The sequence below is a fragment of the Rhineura floridana genome, chromosome 3, assembly GCF_030035675.1.
Source record: "Rhineura floridana isolate rRhiFlo1 chromosome 3, rRhiFlo1.hap2, whole genome shotgun sequence".
NCBI lineage: Eukaryota > Metazoa > Chordata > Lepidosauria > Squamata > Rhineuridae > Rhineura > Rhineura floridana.
Window position 1 is genome coordinate 217,764,657 of NC_084482.1, and position 20,559 is coordinate 217,785,215.

The following is a 20,559-nucleotide window of genomic DNA, read 5'->3' on the forward strand; positions in this document are numbered from 1 at the left end:
GTGTATGTAAATGGTTAAAGGTTCTGCACAGTAACTCGCAGCCTGAATGTACAAATAGCTTAAAAAATTAAGTGTAGTGGCATGGCACCACAGCACCAATAAATAAAATGGGAAAACCCTTGCAGTGTGGTGCCACTCCCACAACACGCGCTTCCTGGCATTCCTATGGTTCGTTTTTCCCTTCTGTAATCCAGCTTTGTATGAACACGTCAGTCATAGCCTAAACATCAAAAGTGTACAGTGAAAAATATTAGCAATAAATCTCAATAGATGGACACATGTGAGAAGAGATCCCTTTTTTATTTTTATTTATTCGTTGTGATTAGTCTTCAGAGAACATAAGAACATAAGAACATAAGAAGAGCCTGCTGGATCAGGCCAGTGGCCCATCTAGTCCAGCATCCTGTTCTCACAGTGGCCAACCAGGTGCCTGGGGGAAGCCCGCAAGCAGGACCCGAGTGCAAGAACACTCTCCCCTCCTGAGGCTTCCGGCCACTGGTTTTCAGAAGCATGCTGCCTCTGACTAGGGTGGCAGAGCACAGCCATCATGGCTAGTAGCCATTGATAGCCCTGTCCTCCATGAATTTGTCTAATCTTCTTTTAAAGCCATCCAAGCTGGTGGCCATTACTGCATCTTGTGGGAGCAAATTCCATAGTTTAACTATGCGCTGAGTAAAGAAGTACTTCCTTTTGTCTGTCCTGAATCTTCCAACATTCAGCTTTTTGGAATGTCCACGAGTTCTAGTATTATGAGAGAGGGAGAAGAACTTTTCTCTATCCACTTTCTCAATGCCATGCATAATTTTATACACTTCTATCATGTCTCCTCTGACCCGCCTTTTCTCTAAACTAAAAAGCCCCAAATGCTGCAACCTTTCCTCGTAAGGGAGTCGCTCCATCCCCTTGATCATTCTGGTTGCCCTCTTCTGAACCTTTTCCAACTCTAGAATATCCTTTCTGAGATGAGGCGACCAGAACTGTACACAGTATTCCAAATGCGGCCGCACCATAGATTTATACAACGGCATTATGATATCGGCTGTTTTATTTTCAATACCTTTCCTAATTATTGCTAGCATGGAATTTGCCTTTTTCACAGCTGCCGCACACTGGGTTGACATTTTCATCGTGCTGTCCACCACAACCCCGAGGTCTCTCTCCTGGTCGGTCACCGCCAGTTCAGACCCCAGGAGCGTATATGTGAAATTAAGATTTTTTGCTCCAATATGCATAATTTTACACTTGTTTATATTGAATTGCATTTGCCATTTTTCCGCCCATTCACTCAGTTTGGAGAGATCTTTTTGGAGCTCTTCACAATCCCTTTTTGTTTTAACAACCCTGAACAATTTAGTGTCGTCAGCAAACTTGGCCACTTCACTGCTCACTCCTAATTCTAGGTCATAAATGAACAAGTTGAAAAGTACAGGTCCCAATACCGATCCTTGAGGGACTCCACTCCCGCCCTTGCTGTGATTTGAGAGGTCCCAAATTCCATCCCACGTTTGGAGGAAAACTAGTGGGAGATTCTGGCCCATTCAGAAATTATTATTATTATTATTATTATTATTATTATTTCATAGGAAGAGCCTGCTGGATCAGGCCAGTGGCCCATCTAGTCCAGCATCCTGTTCTCACAATGGCCAACCAGGTGCCTGGGGGAAGCCCGCAAGCAGGACCCGAGTGCAAGAACACTCTCCCCTCCTGAGGCTTCCGGCAACTGGTTTTCAGAAGCATGCTGCCTCTGACTAGGGTGGCAGAGCACAGCCATCACAGCTAGTAGCCATTGATAGCCCTGTCCTCCATGAATTTGTCTAATCTTCTTTTAAAGCCATCCAAGCTGGTGGCCATTACTGCATCTTGCGGGAGCAAATTCCATAGTTTAACTATGCACTGAGTAAAGAAGTACTTCCTTTTGTCTGTCCTGAATCTTCCAACATTCAGCTTCCTTGGATGTCCACAAGTTCTAGTATTATGAGAGAGGGAGAAAAACTTTTCTCTATCCACTTTCTCAATGTCATGCATAATTTTATACACTTCTATCAAACTTGGCCACTTCACTGCTCACTCCTAATTCTAGGTCATTAATGAACAAGTTGAAAAGTACACGTCCCAATACCGATCCTTGAGGGACTCCACTTTCTACAGCCCTCCGTTGGGAGAACTGTCCGTTTATTCCTACTCTCTGCTTTCTGCTTCTTAACCAATTTCTTATCCACAAGAGGACCTCTCCTCTTATTCCATGACTGCTAAGCTTCCTCAGAAGTCTTTGGTGAGGTACCTTGTCAAATGGTTTTTGAAAGTCTAAGTACACTATGTCCACTGGATCACCTCTATCTATATGCTTGTTGACACTCTCAAAGAATTCTAATAGGTTACTGAGACAGGACTTTCCCTTGCAGAAGCCATGCTGGCTCTGCTTCAGCAAGGCTTGTTCTTCTATGTGCTTAGTTAATCTAGCTTTAATCATACTTTCTACCAGTTTTCCAGGGACAGAAGTTAAGCTAACTGGACTGTAATTTCCAGGATCCCCTCTGGATCCCTTTTAGAAGATTGCAGTTACATTTGCCAGTTTCCAGTCTTTGGGCATGGAGGAGGACCCGAGGGACAAGTTACATATTTTAGTTAGCAGATCAGCAATTTGACATTTGAGTTCTTTGAGAACTCTCGGGTGGATGCCATCCGGGCCTGGTGATTTGTCAGTTTTTATATTGTCTATTAAGCCTAGAACTTCCTCTCTCGTTACCACTATTTGTCTCAGTACCCCAGAACTTCTTCCTGCAGATGTTAGTTCAGGTTCAGGGATCTGCCCTATATCTTCCACTGTGAAGACAGATGCAAAGAATTCATTTAGCTTCTCTGCAATCTCCTTATCGTTCTTTAGTACACCTTTGACTCCCTTATCATCCAAGGGTCCAATTGTCTCCCTAGATGGTCTCCTGCTTTGAATGTATTTATAGAATTTTTTGTTGTTGGTTTTTATGTTCTTAGCAATGTGCTCCTCAAATTCTTTTTTAGCATCCCTTATTGTCTTCTTGCATTTCTTTTGCCAGAGTTTGTGTTCTTTTTTATTTTCTTCATTCGGACAAGACTTCCATTTTCTGAAGGAAGACTTTTTGGCTCTAAGAGCTTCCTTGACTTTGCTCGTTAACCATGCTGGCATCTTCTTGGCCCTGGCGGTACCTTTTCTGATCTGCGGTATGCACTCCAGTTGAGCTTCTAATATAGTGTTTTTAAACAACTTCCAAGCATTTTCGAGTGATGTGACCCTCTGGACTTTGTTTTTCAGCTTTCTTTTTACCAATCCCCTCATTTTTGTGAAGTTTCCTCTTTTGAAGTCAAATGTGACCGTGTTGGATTTTCGTGGCAATTGGCCAGTTACATGTATGTTTAATTTAATAGCACTGTGGTCACTGCTCCCAATCGGTTCAACAACACTTACATCTCGCACCAGGTCCCGGTCCCCACTGAGGATGAAGTCCAGGGTTGCCGTCCCTCTGGTCGGTTCCATGACCAACTGGTCTAGGGAATAGTCATTTAGAATATCTAGAAACTTTGCTTCTTTGTCATGACTGGAACACATATGCGGCCAGTCTATGTCCGGGTAGTTGAAGTCACCCATTACTACCACATTTCCTAGTTTGGATGCTTCCTCAATTTCATATCTCATCTCCAGGTCTCCCTGAGCATTTTGATCAGGGGGACGATAGATCGTTCCCAGTATTAAATCCCTCCTGGGGCACGGTATCACCACCCACAATGATTCTGTGGAGGAGTCCGCCGCTTTTGGGGTTTCGAGCTGTAAAAAATAACAATAATTATTGTTAACAATAAATTATTATTTTTAAAGTCTTTTTTTTTAAGGGTATGGCAGCATAATACAACTCACTTGTATTTGGAAAAAAGGGGAGGTGGAATTGGGGGTGGCAGCAACATGGTCTATGCAATGTGAGAAGTTAAAGTGGGGATGTACAAAAAAATGTTTATTAGGAGAAGTTCACATTCAGACACTGAAGAATTTTCATGAGGTTTTAAAAACAGTCATAAATTGCTGCCAAAGTGTGGAGAACTGAATTTAAGGGCTGTTGTGTCCACCCGTGGCAGCTGGTGAAAGGAAGGTGCCAGCAGGGTCTGCCAGGGGGAGATGAGCTTCATTCTTCATGCATCCCTCTATGAAGTTTCGGCTGTGGGGGAGGAAAGAGTATAAGATTCTCCTTCAGTCAAGCATTTGCCCACAGGGGGCCCAATAGGTTTGGGGGCCCAAGGCAGGAGATCCAGATGGTAGCCCCCATCCCCACCACCTAAGCTGGAGAAGGGGCAGTTTGCTGCCCCTTTCATGCTCTTCCCCACCAAATCTGTCAGCCCAGATGAGGCACCTTATGCTGCCCTCCCCTCCATTCGGCTGATGCAGCTGTCTGTTTCAGAGGCTGTAGTGCACGGCTGCAAACCGCATCCTGCTTGTGCTCCTCCCAAAGGCATTTGCTTGGAAGTGGAAGGAAGCTGCATGCCAGCCTAGATGAATGCATCTATGACATGTTGCTGCACATACCCCACAATAAAAACACAGTCTGGATGGGACCAGTGTTTTTTTCTTCATGCAACAGGGTCTAGATTCAATTCCCAGCATCTCCAGGTAGGGCTGTGAATATCCCAGTCTCAAAACATGGAGAATCTCTGCCAGTCCATGCAGATAAGGTTGAGCTAGGTGGACCAATAGCTTGACTTGGTGTAAGGCTGTTTCCACTGGAGATATAGGCAGTGCCTGTGGTTGGGTTATATAAGGATGTTTCCAGTTGCCCCTCTCCCTCCAAGTCTGTGTCCAAGCTGCTGCTGGGTTGTGAATGATACCACCAGAGAGAGAGAGAGAAAACTCACATACTGGGGTGATATTTCCCTTCCAGACCACCTTGAAATACAATGAGCCTCTGCACCAAGAGGACGCGCCTTTTGCCCTGGAAGTGCACACGGTTCCCGAGGCTTGCACCGGACCCAAAGCCCAAAGAACATTTGACGTTGCTATCAATGTCAGGTAATCTCTTCACAGGCCTCTCCGAGTAGGAAAATGGAGCCACTGCACATCCAGGCCTGCAGGCTCTTGGTTAGGCTGTTGTTTGGCTCGATAGTCTTTGGTAATCAAGTTGTTATTGTACTGTATTCTGGTGTGACCAGTGTAGTCACACTCATTGTATATCATCCTGATTTCCAAGGAAATGAAGGGTGGTTTATAAATATTTGTTGATAAGAAATAAATGGATTGGTATAGGCTCGTTGGAAGACACGATGAGCTCAGTGGAGGCATAACATGACAGAAATATAACTGATACAATGCATACAGTTTTCTTTCCCGCACTATTCTTTGTAGGGAAACAACATGGCAGTATTCTTATTAACCATAATTAGGGATAGGGGAGAAATTTAATCCAGTTTGCATTTAAAGGCAAACTTTCTCTGATTCACACTTTTTGAAACAATGCGAGTATCGAAACATGGCTATCCTTCAAAAATCGGCTTCTTTGGATTTTACAGTGTAGTTCTCCAGCCACGAATGTGTACAAAAATTGATACAATAGTGTGCATTTTGTTGTTGTTGTATGCCTTCAAGTCGATTATGACTTATGGTGACCCTATGAATCTTTTTTTAAATATATATTCATAGGGTTTTCATGGTAAGAGGTATTCAGAGGTGGTTTACCATTGCCTTTCTCTAAGACTACAGCACCCAGTATTCCCAGGCAGTCTCCCATCCAAGTAGTAACCAGGCCTGACCCTGCTTAGCTTCCAAGATCAGATGAGGTTGAGCGTGTTTAGGGTAGCATAACTGTAGGCAAAGTGTGCATATAAATGCATAAAATGTGAATGCAAGGCAGCTCCTTAGCTGGCAGAGGAGTGGAACCTCCATGTGTAGAGGTAGTATACCAGAGAGCAGACGATGCAGAATAATGTTACCTTTTAAATCAAACAATTAAATATATGTATAAATAATGGAGGGTGAAGGTATAATATAGCTTGAAATGTGATACACATAAAATATGTAAATGTACTGCCTTCAAGTCAATTCCGACTTATGGCGACCCTGTGAATAGGGTTTTCATGAGGCTGAGAGGCAGTGACTGGCCCAAGGTCACCCAGGGAGCTTCGTGGCTATGTGGGGATTCGAACCCTGGTCTCCCAGGTTGTAGTCCAACACCTTAACCACTACACCACACTGGCTCTCATATATTACTGAAAATAACACACAAAAGTACATTATAGTAGGGGAAATTGCTTTGCAAAACTGTGTACATTAGGGGAAATAGTTGATAAAAATGTGAAAGACAAATTCACACTAAAATGCTGGTGAATCTTCATGAGTTTCTTTTTTTTTTAACTGATGTGAAAATTGGCAGAACTGAAGATTGGAAAATGCGAAATTGGGAGATGAAAATTGATATTTTCACCCATCCCTAACCATAATAATAAACACTGAGTTTCTGCCCTGCCTTCCTATAAAAATTCAGAAGGCAGCTGACATAAAATCAACACAAAGCAAAATAATGTTCCTTTTTTATCCAACCAATAAGCCCATTAAGTAAGTTTCCCTGGCAGAAAGTGACTTGGCCAAAGCACCAAGTGGATGAACATTTTGTCTTAAGTTGAATTTGGGAATATGTATTAGAAGCCAAATTGGATGGTTACGGGGTGGCCAGTCCGGGATGGCAAGCACTGGCTGGCTTAAGAGTCCCAGTGTGAGAAATTCCATCCTTTTGCTCTTTCATCTCCCAGCTACATCGGCAAGCGCCCAGCCTCCAACATGGCCATCGTCAGCATTAAGATGCTCTCAGGATTCATCCCAGTGAAATCATCCGTTAAAAAGGTAACTGACTTGTTTGTGTGTCATGTTCTCACCCCAAATTTTATATTGTTTTAAATTTTTAAATTGTGTTTTAAATTGTTTTTTAAAAGAAGTATTTTAAATTGTATTTGTTTTTAGTTACTGTAAACAGCCCAGAGAGCTTCGGCTATGGGGCAGTATACAAGTATAATGAATGAATGAATGAATGAATGAATGAATGAATGAATGAATGAATGAATGAGAACCCACTCCTTTGGCCATGGGAGGCGTGAGGAAAAGCCAGAAGCAAGAATGTTTTTGCGCCCAGGCCCTGTTTGTGGGCTTCCCATTGGGGCACCTGGTTGGCTGCTGTAGGAAAGGAATGCTGGTTTTCATGGGGCACTGGCCTCATCCGGCAGGTGTTTCTTACATTTTTATAAGAACTGACTTTGCTGGACCACTACCATAATGCCCACCTAGTCTAGTCATTCTGTCTCCAAAAGCAGCCAATCTGACATCTCTGGGAGGCTCACACCCCTGGAGACTTCAGGGATGGTGGCTTGACATTCATGTTTAAGTCCCTAAATGAGTTAGGCCCCAAAGATCCGAAAGACCAGTACCTTCCCTACAGACCCTCTCAGGTGTTAATTTCAGCACGCCGGGCCTTCTTGTTCATTCCTCCAACCTCAGAAGTTTGGGGGTGTTGGTGGTCCAAGAGAGGGCATCCTTTGCGGCACCCCCTAAGTGGTGGAACTCCCTCCCCACAGAGGTGCATCTGGCATGTTAATTTTGCAGTTTTAATTGCATACTGTGGGTTCTTTACCCTAGCCTGAGATATATGGGCAGCATTCAACAAAATAATTGCACCAGTGCAAGGATTACTAGTGCAACTGGACTTTCCTCCCCCTGCCTCATGCCACCCCCATATCTGCTCCAGAGTATTGGGGGAAACCCCAAATAGATTTAGGGGTTGCGCAAGGAGAGGACGGGGGGAGACATTCCATTGCGCAAGGAGAAATTCTTGCACTGTTGGCACTAGGGACTTAGTGCTATGTTGAATACAACCCTGTGCTTACGGGACTCACCCTATGCTTGAGCCTATAATTTTTAAATACAGTAAGACCCCGCTTATATGGCGGGTTAGGGACCAGGGCCCCGCCATAAAGTGGAAATCACCATAAAGCAGAACCCATTGACTATAATGGGTCGTGTCATGCGAAAATGTCGCGAATATGCCGAAAAACAGCAAAATCGGCTTTAAAATGGGGAATTTCCCCTAACTGAAAGCCGCCGCATCAGCGGAACACTGGGAAGCGGAACACCGGAAAGCAGGGCCCTATTGTACTGTATTTTACATTGTTGCAACTCGTCCTGTGACTTTATGGTGAAGGGTGGGTAAGAAACTGAAGTAGTGGTAGTAGTAGTAGCCATCGTCATCATCGTCATTGTAGTTGTCGTAGCAGTAATCATAATTCTCTCTCCATTTTGTCCCCTCCAGCTGGAAAGTCAAAATCAGGTCAAGAGGACAGAAGTGAGCATGAGTCGTGTCGTGGTGTATTTGGAGCAGGTGAGTGAAGAGGAGGGCAGAGGAGTGAGGGTGAGAGAATCGTTCCTTTAGGAACGCAAATAGACTTGATGAGAAGAGTGCCCATCCTCTCCCTGCATTTCACTGGAGCCTGGGCAACAGAAGTGTGCTTCATGTGGCAGTGATGAGTTGAGCTGTCCTGGATGGTCCCCTCTCACTGCCAATGTGGTGTAGTGGCGAAAGTATTGGACTGTGACCTCTGGAAGGCCAGAGTTCAAATCCCCACCTGGCCATGAAGCTCACTGGCCAAGCCAATCACTGCCTCTGAGCCTAACCTACCTCATAGGGTTGATGTGAGGATAAAGTGGTGAGGGGAAGAAGCATGTATGAGCTCCTTGGAGGAAAGGCAAGATGTAAATGCGATAACAACATATAATTTTAAAACAAAATGGCAGTCCAAACTTTCTTCTCTGCTCTCCCCCCCCGTCAGAATGGGCGCTGCACAACTCAAGGACAGAACTTCACTTCTCCCGTCTCTGTCGCCTCCTTTGCTGTGTGCAAGAGACAAATACTGTTTTTAACCTCCCAGTCAGTGTGGCATAGCAGTAGAGTGTTGGACTACAACCTGGGAGACCAGAGTTCGAATCCCCACACAGCCATGAAGCTGACTGGGTGTCACTGCCTCTCAGCCTCAGAGGGAGGCAATGGTAAACCCCCTCTGAATACCGTTGTTAGGTCCAAACCCAACACGCAAGCCGCCCTGTCTCCCCAACTCTCTTATTACACCCGGGAAGAGTGCGGAGCTGGGTGCAAATGAACCCACTGTCAGAGACCAAGTACCACACGAAAAAGCCTTTGCAAAGGGGACCCAATACTTACACGCCAAAGCCTGAGAGCATGGGAACCCCGTTTATTTGGAAGTCAGAGATTATATAGGTTTACCCCGAGGTTTACAATATCGGGTTCACGTCATAATAACAAAAGAAGCAGTTGTCCATAATTACAGTTTCAGGAGCATATCAAAGGGGGTAAAGGGGTACAGGAAAGGGGCACAATTGGAAACATCAAAACTATCTTCCAGACTTCATGTCTGCCTATTTCACATGTCCTTGAGATAAGCACTATGCAGGGATAGACAAAGACAACTATGGAGGGGAGGTCCAGTTGCAACCGGGCGCCCCCTATAAACTAGAAGCAGTCATGATATTGCTGTGCTTGCATATCAAAGGAGTAGGATAAGTCAAGGATATGAGGGGCATAGAAAACAGTATTTGACATTTTTGTGTAAGGCACATTTGCAACAATAAGCGAGGTTACATGTTTGTGATAAAGAGATGCATAGCAGGGAAGTTTCCAGCTTAAACCGGCTTTTATTATGCGAGCCACTGGAATGTAGGTAAGGGTCAGGTCACCAGGAAATAAACCGACATTTTATATCAAAAGTCAAGTAAAGGCCACTTTGGTTCTATTTCCCATAAAGCCCAAGTTAATGTTGGCCTAGGTGAACTGTAGTACGATAAAGAAAGCAGAAGATCACAATTATCCTTAACAATTCCCCCCTTTCAGCCCTGAGAGACTGACTAGTCTCTCAGGCAGCTGCATTCTCTTACTTGGGCTGCCAGATCGGTCTCAGCGCCATTTCCACATAAGTTGGTTGTGCCTTTTGAGAATAGGCCAAAGTTAATTTGTTCACACAGGTTGAACCCAACTGTACCAGATTGGGGATGCATTGTAAACAACAACACACTGTTATTAACAGGGCAATCACCATGCCTATGTACAGTAAGATTTTATGCCAGTCGGGCCATGCAGAAAACCAATCAGAGAATCCTGAGAACAAAGAATAATTCCCAATGCGTTCCACCTCTTGGTAAATATTTCCAATATCATTAATATGTTTAATTACATCGGCCTTACTATCTGTGATGTGAGTACAACATTCGCTCCCTATCAGCGAACAGACCCCCCCGTGAGAGCTCAATAAAAAGTCCAGGGCGAGCCGATTTTGCAGGACTACGGTTCTAATTTGGCCTTGTTCATTTGTAAGGTCTGCAAATGAAATGGCCGAGTCATTCATAAAACGCTCAAAGGCTTGAGACAATTCTATGAGCTCTTGGTAAGTCTTGGCTGCTCCGTACATGGGAAAAAAACCTCTCAGTACTGCCTCTCCTGCGCTTCTTTTGTTACGGCGGCGCAGGGTGGGCAAAGTGGGGGAAACCCGTAGCCCTGGGACCACCCTTCCCAACGTGCAGGTCCAAGAACCCGAAATTGGCAATTTCCTTACCGCTGAGTGTCCACAAAGCCACCAGAGTCCAGCTGGGGTTTGATGATCCACTAAATCCGTAAGGAAAGGCACTAAGTGGTGATCTGCAAAAGTCAACTGCAACAAAAGTTGCCAGATGGACAGCCAGGTCAGGCCTTCCACCCTACGCGTTCCATTTATGAAGGTCCAATTGCCCGGGTGTGTTGAATAAATCAAACCGTCGCACTGCATTCCCCCTGTTGGTTGGCTGCCACTGCTTACACAGATGGATTTGGCGATGGGTCCGCTTAGAACCAACCCTCCCTCTAATTCCTGTGAGCTAGAATGTGAGGCAAAGGAGAGATACTCTTTCAACGGCAAAGGGGCCCCTGTTAAGGGGACTCCGGCTTGTCCATGCGGTGGTGTGTGTGCGCATACATAACAGGCGCCCTTTTTTGGGGCTGTTTCTTCCATTAATGCTACAAAGGTATTACCATCCCACCCATCGCCTATTTTGGTGTTTCTTTGTTTGAACCCACCCATCTTTTTCTCTTTGGGAGGGGCTGAGGTTGCCTGAACGCTTCCGGACTTTTGAGCATTTAACCTGTCTGTTAACCAAGCATAACAGGATGGCATACCTATGCCTACACAAAACTTTGGTCTTACCGTTGACTTGGATTGGACCTTGTTGTTCTGCACCTGAAAAGTAATCATATTATACTCTGTTCTGATGGTATTTACATCTAAATTCAAGGGGCAGCCATGATTAGGCATGGGGCGGTATTGCCTGCACCGAAGTGCTAGTCTGATGGGCCACTCAATTTCCACCCGGGTGCATTGTGTTACCCAGTTGCCTGTGTAGTTATGTTGCAATACAACGGCCGCTTTGTGACACAAACGTCCAGCAATGTCGGCCTTCACTGTTCCATCTTCAATGCCCTGCACAGCGTATAAGAAAGGGTCCGGACAGTCTCGTGTATTAGGTATGGTTCGCCCAAAGTCTTTCAAATAGGTATAGTCTTTTTCGCTGCAAATTTTCACATCGGGCGGGCAACATATGAGCCAGGCTGGGTGAAACAATGCACCAACGGCCCATATGAAAACCCACAGCTGTTCTTTCTGCTGGAACATTTCTTACTCAATTTCTGCGTCCTGGAAGGGAAATTGAGTTGTTTGCCACTGTCCTGTATCCTCGTTCCTCTGCAAACGTAGTTTCGGAACCTGGGGAGGAGGAGGCGCCGTTACCACAGCAGGCTTCACGTGGGAATGGTGTATCCACGATTTCCGTCCTTCCAAGAAAACAGCGGCTTGTGTAGTTAAAAGCACTTGATGTGGTCCGGTATATCTCGGCTGCAAAGAGTCGTCTCTTACGAATTTCTTTGCCCAGACAAAATCCCCTGGAACGTATGGGTGCACTTGCTCCTCAAGTGGCACTGTTTTAGTGGACCCTGCGATTTTCCACAATTCACGGAGCCGGTTCTGTAAAGAGAGATACTGGGATACAGTTATGTGATCCCCCCCCAATAGGGAAACATCCACATTTGGCAGGGTCCCCCCTTTTGTGGGAGGTCTGCCATACATTAGCTCATATGGGGAAAGCCCAAGGGCTTGGGTTGGGCGAGTTCGTAAGTGAAAAAGGACGAGGGGAAGTACCTGAGGCCACCTTAAACCCGTTTCCTGAGTATACTTAGCCAATGCCGTTTTAATTTCCCTGTTCTGTCTTTCCGTGGCTCCGGATGACTGCGGATGGTAAACTGTGTGGAATAAATGCTTGATTCCCAAACCTTCTTCTATCTTGGTCAGAATCTGTCCGGTAAAATGTGTGCCGCGGTCCGAGTCGATTATCTCTGGGACTCCAAACCGCGGTATGATCTCTTTCAACAGTAATTTTGCTACTGTTGTAGCGGTGGCGTTTGTGGTCGGAAAAGCCTCTATCCATGCTGTCAGAGGGCATACCATAACTAGGAGATGTTTCTTCCCTTCTGCTTTTGGGAGATCAACAAAGTCAATTTGTACATTCTGAAAAGGTGCGGCTGGTACTGGTCTACCCCCTTGCGGAGCCCTATTCGGTAGGGCTGGCCCATTCGCTTGACAAATGTGGCATGCTTTCACTATTGCTCCACACACTGGTTGAATTCCAGGGGCGTACCAGAAGCGTGTAATGGAGTCTACCAGCGCGTGTGTGCCATAATGGCCTCCGTGATCATGAAACCACTTGGCCGCTGTGTGATATACTGCTCTGGGTAAGCAGGCTCGACCATCAGGCATAACCCAAAGTTGTTGCTTCTGGATCGCTCCCAGCTCTGTCCATTTCTTCAGCTCCTGTGAGGGTATTGAAACAGATACCGGGGGGAGAAAAGCAGTGGTTGCTAAGGCTAATGTCGGCATGCTTATTGGGAGCAATGCCGCTTGGCGTGCGGTTAGGTCTGCCAGTGCGTTTCCCAACGTCACAGGGTCCTGTTCCTTAGTATGTGCCTTGCAATGTACTACTGCTAACTGTGAGGGCTCAAGTATAGTCTGTAATAATTTCTGCACAAGCTCCAGGTGTTGTATTGGTTTGCCCCCTGCAGTTGTAAACCCTCGGTATTTCCATAAGTGAATGTGGCAATGTATAACCCCAAAAGCATACCTGCTGTCCGTGAAGATGGTTACCTTTTTTCCTGTCGATATCTGGCATGCTCTAGCCAGAGCATAGATCTCTGCTGCTTGTGCACCCCATCGTCCCGGGAGTGCTGCTGCCTCCACCACCTCCCATTGTGTCGTTATTGCAAAACCCGTGTATCTCACCCCATTCTGGTAATAGGAACTGCCGTCCGTGAAGAGAATGACATCTGATTCCGGTAGCGGTTCATCAGACAGATCTGGCCTGATCTGCAGGGTGGATTGCAAGACTTCCACGCAATCATGATCTGGGAGGGGTGGGGGTAGCTCAGGCAAGAGAGTAGCCGGGTTCAGTGGTCCGCAACGTTCAAACCGCACATTGGGGTCCTCCAACAGTTCCGCCTCCAGTTGTTGCTGTCTCTGGGCTGAAAACACTTGCGTGGTACCTTTGCGCAACAAGGCGGACAATGCATGCGAAGTCCAAACAGTGGTGGAGTGTCCCAGGGTCAGCCCTTTTACTTTGGTCAAAAGCAGGGCCGCCGCGGTCAGTGTGCGGGTGCAAGTAGGGGTTCCGCGGGCTACATTGTCAATCTGTTGTGAGTAAAATGCCACTGGGAAGTGGCTGGGGCCATACATCTGGGTCAGAACCCCGCTAGCCACCCCCGACCTCTCGTGGACGAACAAATGAAAGGGTTTATTGTAATTCGGTGGTTTCAGAGACATTGATGTAGCCACACTCTGTTTCAATAGTTCAAATGCCTTTTCATTGTCCCGGCTCCATTGTATCTGATCTGGAGCTTTGCCTGCAGTGAGCGCATGTAGCGGTTTGCTCAGCTCGCCGCAAGACGGCAGCCATGGTCTGCAAAACCCGATCAAGCCCAGGAACCCTCTTAACTGTCTCTTTGTTTTAGGAAGTGGGCAATTCTGTATGGTAGTAACACGCCCTGGATCCATTTGCCGTCCCTCTGGTGTTAAAATGAACCCCAAGTATTTCACTTTTTCTGACAGCCACTGAATTTTCTTCGGGTCTATTTTATGACCCCTTGAGTGTAAATATAGTAAAAAGGCCTTACCGTCTTCTCGCAGCGCCCCCTGGTGTCCGTTAGCAATCAGGATGTCATCAACGTACAGCACCAGCACAGAGCCTCTTTTTGGGGTGAACCCTTCGAGGTCATCCCTCAAACATTGGCTAAACACCCCGGGACTATCACAGTATCCCTGTGGGATTCTTGTCCACACAAAAGAGCGTTGGTCCCATTCGAACCCGAACAGATGCTGCGAATCTGGGTGAAGAGGAATGCTAAAAAAGGCATTTTTTAAATCAATGACGGTGAACCACTTAGCGTCCCACGGAATCTGACTAATGATTGTTACTGGGTCCGGAACAACAGTGTGCAAAGGAACCACATACCTATTTACTGCCCTTAAGTCTTGGCAAAATCTCCATCTGACGGGATCTCCCGGTTTCTTTGGTGGTTTCTTTATTGGTAGAATGGGCGTGTTGCAGGGGGTTCGCTGTGGCCGGATGACTCCCTTGGCAATGAACCCTTCGATTATAGGGCGTATTCCTTCTCGGGCTTCTAAAGACAAGGGGTACTGAGCAACATTTGGTGGAGGGAGGAACGGTTTTACCTGTATCCGGACGGGACTCACTGACCGCAACAGCCCTACATCCGTATCCTCTGTGCCCCATAGATCCGGCGGCAAGTCGGCAAGGTCCTCTGGTAGGCGGTAGCCTAGATGTTTGTGTTTAATTGTATTCCCTTCTGGTACCCCCAAAACACTCATCAGTAAACCCACCCCCTCAGGGGTGCAGGTTAAGGTAGCCTCCAGTTTACACAACATATCGCGGCCCATCAAAGAAATAGGGCATGAAGCAGAATAGAGAAAGACATGGTTAAACATCTTATCATTGTATTTCACTTGCAATGGTAATGTGACGCACATGGGTGTGGGGTTTCCGTCTACTCCCATTGTCATTTTTACTTCTCTACTTAACCAAGTTTCAGAAATAACATTTAACAAAGAATATGTGGCTCCAGTGTCTACTAAAAAGGTCACCGCTTGTCCCTGGATGTCCAAGGAAAGCCTGGGTTCCTGAGTTGGAAGAGAGAGAGAGAGAAAAAGACCTGCCAGAGACATGAGATTCATTAACCCTGTTCCCAGTCCCTCCCTCTCAATGGGTAGTCATTGTTGATTTTGCTGCGGTATTTGCCGCCCTCCGTACTGGTCCCATGAAGCCGGTGTTTGCTGAGCGGCGACAGGCGGAGGCGGGGGTGGAAACCCTGCGTTTGCATCTGTACCTACAAAATCTGGATAAAAGGGGTTGTTAGTGTTTTGTTGCAAATCCCCTGTCCTCCACGGACAGTCCTTCTTGAAATGAGTGTATTCGCCACACTGGAAGCAAGCTCTATCTCCTTGCCAAGAATTCCTCATTTGTCCCCTTCCTCTCTGCATTCCGGCTCTCAGCCCTCTCGGAAAGCCTCTACCCCTACCTCGAAACCCTCTATTTGGTGGCTGGCCTCTTATCGCAAGAGCCAACATTTCAAAGTCCTCTTTCTTTTCCTTTTTCCTTGTTTTCTCCTTATCCTTATCCCAAACAAAGTCCGCTACTTCCAAAATCACAGTCACAGCCTCCCCCCCCCATCCAGGTCTAAAATTCAAAAAGAAATCCCTCACCGCTGGTTGCGCTTGGTGGACGAAATTAGCAATTAAGGTCGGGTGGTCCAGCACGTTTTCGGGGTCCAGATTAGTATAACTGCGTGCTCCCTCTAGCAAGCGCGACCAGAATTTCCTGGGAGGTTCACCGGCCTCTTGTTTAATAGCCATAAATTTAGCTTGGTTGGGGGGTTTCTGTGACATTCGCTCTAAGTGCCTTAAAATCCTATCCCTATCGGTCTGCAACTGAGCGCGGCGAGGCTGCGTCCAGTCTCCCGCTGCCCAGGCTGCAGCCGTCTGAGCTCGTTCCGGCCAAGCCCTGTTTATCGCCGCCTCCGCGGCCCAAGCAGTCTCCAACGTCCACAATCTACTACGTTCTTCACCTGTCAGAACTCTTCTTAGCAAATGCTCCACATCCGAGTATGTCGGATTGTGGCTTTCAAACAGTCTGGCTAACAGTTCTCTAATTTTTCTTGGCTGTTCCCCAAAGGTCCCAGCCATGGTGCTCCACTCCTTCAAATCCCATTCTAGCCAACTTTTCAACTCCACTACCTCTGTACGCTGGATGCCCCCGCGGCCATCCACGTACGGTTGATCATGTATAACAAGAGGCATCTCCAACGCCTCAGCCTCTTTCCTTTTCTTATCCTTGTTTCGCTGGCGCGTGTCCACACCCCCTGAGGCCCCCTTCTCTTTCCCTTTTTCATCTGTCTCTTGTTCTGAGATAGTTGAAAAACCCTTCTCCTCCAGATTGGGATACCCGCCTCCGGGAGCTGGTGGCGGATCTGGAGCAGAAGGTATTATAGAACGGGTAAGGACCGTTCTTTTAAAAGATGTGTCATCGTTAAAATACTGAGGAGGGGGTTCCTCAATGGACAAAGTTCTAACTGCCATCAAAGTAAGACTATCCCATTTTTGCGACCCTATTTTCCATAGGAGCCAAAATTCCAATTGATCCGGGTGGGTATCCCCAATCCGCCTCCGCACTCCCAGCAACGGAGCAGTTTCAAAGGACCCACCCCTCGGCCACCGTTCACCCGGTGCCGACACTGCAGTCATCCGCGGCCACTCCTCCTCACAGAGCTCTATCATTTTTTTCTTTTTCAGGCCTCTTCTTCTAACCGGCAATTCTTCTTCTTGCCACAGCATGCACATAATTCCCAAGGGGCTGTCCTTTACCGGTACGCTCCCTTTATTTCCCATGGCGTCTGTCAGCGGGTTTTTTCCTCAGCTGCGCTTTATCCCCAAAATGTCAAAGCCGCCCACTTTATTGATAGCCGAGAAAATTCTCTCGTGGCGCCTGCTATCAAATAAAGGGGTGCAATGGCAAAAAGGGGGTCCGCACAAGGGATCCCGGACGAGCCCCCAATTGTTAGGTCCAAACCCAACACGCAAGCCGCCCTGTCTCCCCAACTCTCTTATTACACCCGGGAAGAGTGCGGAGCTGGGTGCAAATGAACCCACTGTCAGAGACCAAGTACCACACGAAAAAGCCTTTGCAAAGGGGACCCAATACTTACACGCCAAAGCCTGAGAGCATGGGAACCCCGTTTATTTGGAAGTCAGAGATTATATAGGTTTACCCCGAGGTTTACAATATCGGGTTCACGTCATAATAACAAAAGAAGCAGTTGTCCATAATTACAGTTTCAGGAGCATATCAAAGGGGGTAAAGGGGTACAGGAAAGGGGCACAATTGGAAACATCAAAACTATCTTCCAGACTTCATGTCTGCCTATTTCACATGTCCTTGAGATAAGCACTATGCAGGGATAGACAAAGACAACTATGGAGGGGAGGTCCAGTTGCAACCGGGCGCCCCCTATAAACTAGAAGCAGTCATGATATTGCTGTGCTTGCATATCAAAGGAGTAGGATAAGTCAAGGATATGAGGGGCATAGAAAACAGTATTTGACATTTTTGTGTAAGGCACATTTGCAACAATAAGCGAGGTTACATGTTTGTGATAAAGAGATGCATAGCAGGGAAGTTTCCAGCTTAAACCGGCTTTTATTATGCGAGCCACTGGAATGTAGGTAAGGGTCAGGTCACCAGGAAATAAACCGACATTTTATATCAAAAGTCAAGTAAAGGCCACTTTGGTTCTATTTCCCATAAAGCCCAAGTTAATGTTGGCCTAGGTGAACTGTAGTACGATAAAGAAAGCAGAAGATCACAATTATCCTTAACACCGTTTACCATGAAAACCTTATTCATAGGGTCGCCATAAGTCAGGATTGACTTGAAGGCAGTCCATTTCAATTTTTTCCCTATTTTTCACCTCATCGTCCCTCTAGGAGGGAAGCGTTCCAGTTTTTCTCCCCTTTGTTGTCTTCCTTTGTCAGTCCAGCGTCACATCCACACCGTGTATATCACACAGTCTTACACCACTTTTAGCAGTCATGACTCTCCCCAAAAGAATCCTGGGAAGTGTAGTTTGTGAAGGGTGCTGAGAGTTGTTAGGAGACCACTATCCCCCTCACAGAGCTACAATTCCCCAAGTGGTTGAACAGTCAGTCCCTCTTCCCAGAGAACTCTGGGAATTGTAGCTCTCTGAGGGAAATAGGAGCACATTAAAGAATCCCAGGAACTGTAGTTTGTGCTGGGAACGGTAGTTCTGTGAGGGGTAAGCCATAGCCACCAGGATTCTTTGGGGGGGGAAGTCATGTACTTTGAATGCATGGTGTGCACGCAGGTCCAGAGCATCAACATCACCGCCTTCGTGTAAAGGCAATTGCAGAAGGAGGAGTTCTACACAGTCTCTCACTCTGGGCTTAATTTCCCACAAGACTTGAAGCTGTCTGCCCGGTGGCGCCTCTCTAGCGAGGTCTTGGTTTGCTGGGTGTGTGACGATGGTGCATACTTGCTGCTGAGTCACATCTCAAATGATGATCCCCTCCTGCTTGTCCACAGGTGACCAATGTGACCCAGAGCCTCTTCTTCACGGTGGAGCAGGACATCCGTGTCCAGCATCTGAAGCCTTCCTGGGGGGAAGTCTACGATTACTACCTACCAAGTAAGAAAGGGGTCTGGCACTAAAGGCTCAGCTTTTATTGTTTTTATTTTTGTTATTATCATTATCATCATCATCTCCTCCCACTTCTTAGTTAACTTGCAAAAGGAGCTTCCAAAAATATGTAAAAGCCACCATACAAAAGTAGTGCTTACAAGTGTTCTAAAACCAACCCTTAAAAAACAAGTCTACAGCAGAACAAGGGCTGAGGGCAGTTGGCATGGAAGCAGGGAGCTGGGGGAGGCAGAGTCTGGCCTGATGGTTTTTCCCTGTTGCTTTGTATTTCCAGATGAATACGCTCGTGCAGAGTACAGAGCCCCTTGCAGCAAAGGTAGAGTATGAACGGAAATGGCCTCTCGCCAGATCCCCAAAATGTGAATTGGTTTGAAATCAGAAGTCCCTCTAGGCTGGCATGCAGCTTCCTTCCACTTCCAAGCAAATGCCTTTGGGAGGAGCACAAGCAGGATGCGGTTTGCAGCCGTGCACTACAGCCTCTGAAACAGACAGCTGCATCAGCCGAATGGAGGGGAGGGTAGCATAAGGTGCCTCATCTGGGCTGACAGATTTGGTGGGGAAGAGCATGAAAGGGGCAGCAAACTGCCCCTTCTCCAGCTTAGGTGGTGGGGATGGGGGCTACCATCTGGATCTCCTGCCTTGGGCCCCCAAACCTATTGGGCCCCCTGTGGGCAAATGCTTGACTGAAGGAGAATCTTATACTCTTTCCTCCCCCACAGCTGAAACTTCATAGAGGGATGCATGAAGAATGAAGCCCATCTCCCCCTGGCAGACCCTGCTGGCACCTTCCTTTCACCAGCTGCCACGGGTGGACACAACAGCCATGACAACAACACAAGACCGAAGAGAAGTATCTCTCCAGACACAATCTAAGAACAAATCTGCTCCACTTTGCTTGCTTATTCCACTGCTTGATAAGCCCCCCAGACTCAGCCTGCTCTGGTAATAGCCAGAATAACAAGCTGAGAAGTGCTGGAAGAAGAGAATGAACAGGTGGGGGAAGTCTGTAAAAAAAAGAAAAAAAATCACACCCTAAGAACTCACCATTTGCTCATTTTGAGATCCTTCTGTACATCTGCTACTATTTTCCTCTCCTGGATAAAATAAAGAAAAAGAATATCTCCATTTCTTTTCCAGCTGTTTTGTCTGATCTTTTCTTCCGGGCAAAGTCCAGCACAGAAGTAGGACTTAACTAAAACCCATCTCTTTTAGAATGTGGGTTGCTGCTGAACAGTGGGGTGTCTGTGTGTGTATATCTCCCTATATACATAAAATTCTAAGTCATCACGCAGCTCCAGTTTGCATGGCTGCCAACAGGTGGCGCTGCTGCAAACTACAGCATGACAACAGCCTTCGGAGACCTGCTGAGCCACTGAAGGAGGAGGATCGAGACAGAGGCAGGCAGAAACAAAGGGAGGGTGCAGGACTTTGATGTTTGCAAAGGGAAGGGGGAGGTGGCAATGTAGGTTGGTGGGGGTAAGTGGGGTTGGCAAGTTAAGAGAGCAGGGGCACAGCCCCTAGTGTGTATTTGTGTGTATACATATACACAGACAGAGAGAGAGGGAGAGAAAAGTAACTTCAAATTAGGGATGGAAGGATCTGTCAATTCAAGCTCTCTCAAGCTTCTCATTTCCCCCATCTTAAATTCAGTTCTCCACACTTTGGCAGCAATTTATGACTGTTTTTAAAACCT

At 46.7% G+C, this 20,559-nt stretch overlaps 1 protein-coding gene and 1 pseudogene across 2 annotated transcripts in view; one reads left to right on the forward strand and one right to left on the reverse strand.

Annotated features, from left to right (window-relative positions):
• The window catches only part of LOC133381650 (alpha-2-macroglobulin-like), a 93,876-nt gene extending 73,885 nt beyond the window's left edge, over positions 1-19,991 (forward strand). For both annotated transcript variants that reach the window (XM_061620994.1, XM_061620995.1), the window contains exons 31-36: positions 4,902-5,029; positions 6,763-6,853; positions 8,310-8,378; positions 18,752-18,854; positions 19,141-19,182; positions 19,586-19,991. In XM_061620994.1, coding sequence (XP_061476978.1) covers positions 4,902-5,029; positions 6,763-6,853; positions 8,310-8,378; positions 18,752-18,854; positions 19,141-19,182; positions 19,586-19,599 — 447 coding nt within the window. In that variant the 3' untranslated portion in view covers positions 19,600-19,991. The remainder of the gene's footprint in view (positions 1-4,901; positions 5,030-6,762; positions 6,854-8,309; positions 8,379-18,751; positions 18,855-19,140; positions 19,183-19,585) is intronic.
• LOC133382519 (5S ribosomal RNA) lies at positions 5,708-5,826 on the reverse strand (annotated as a pseudogene).
• Positions 19,992-20,559: the final 568 nt, after the last annotated feature.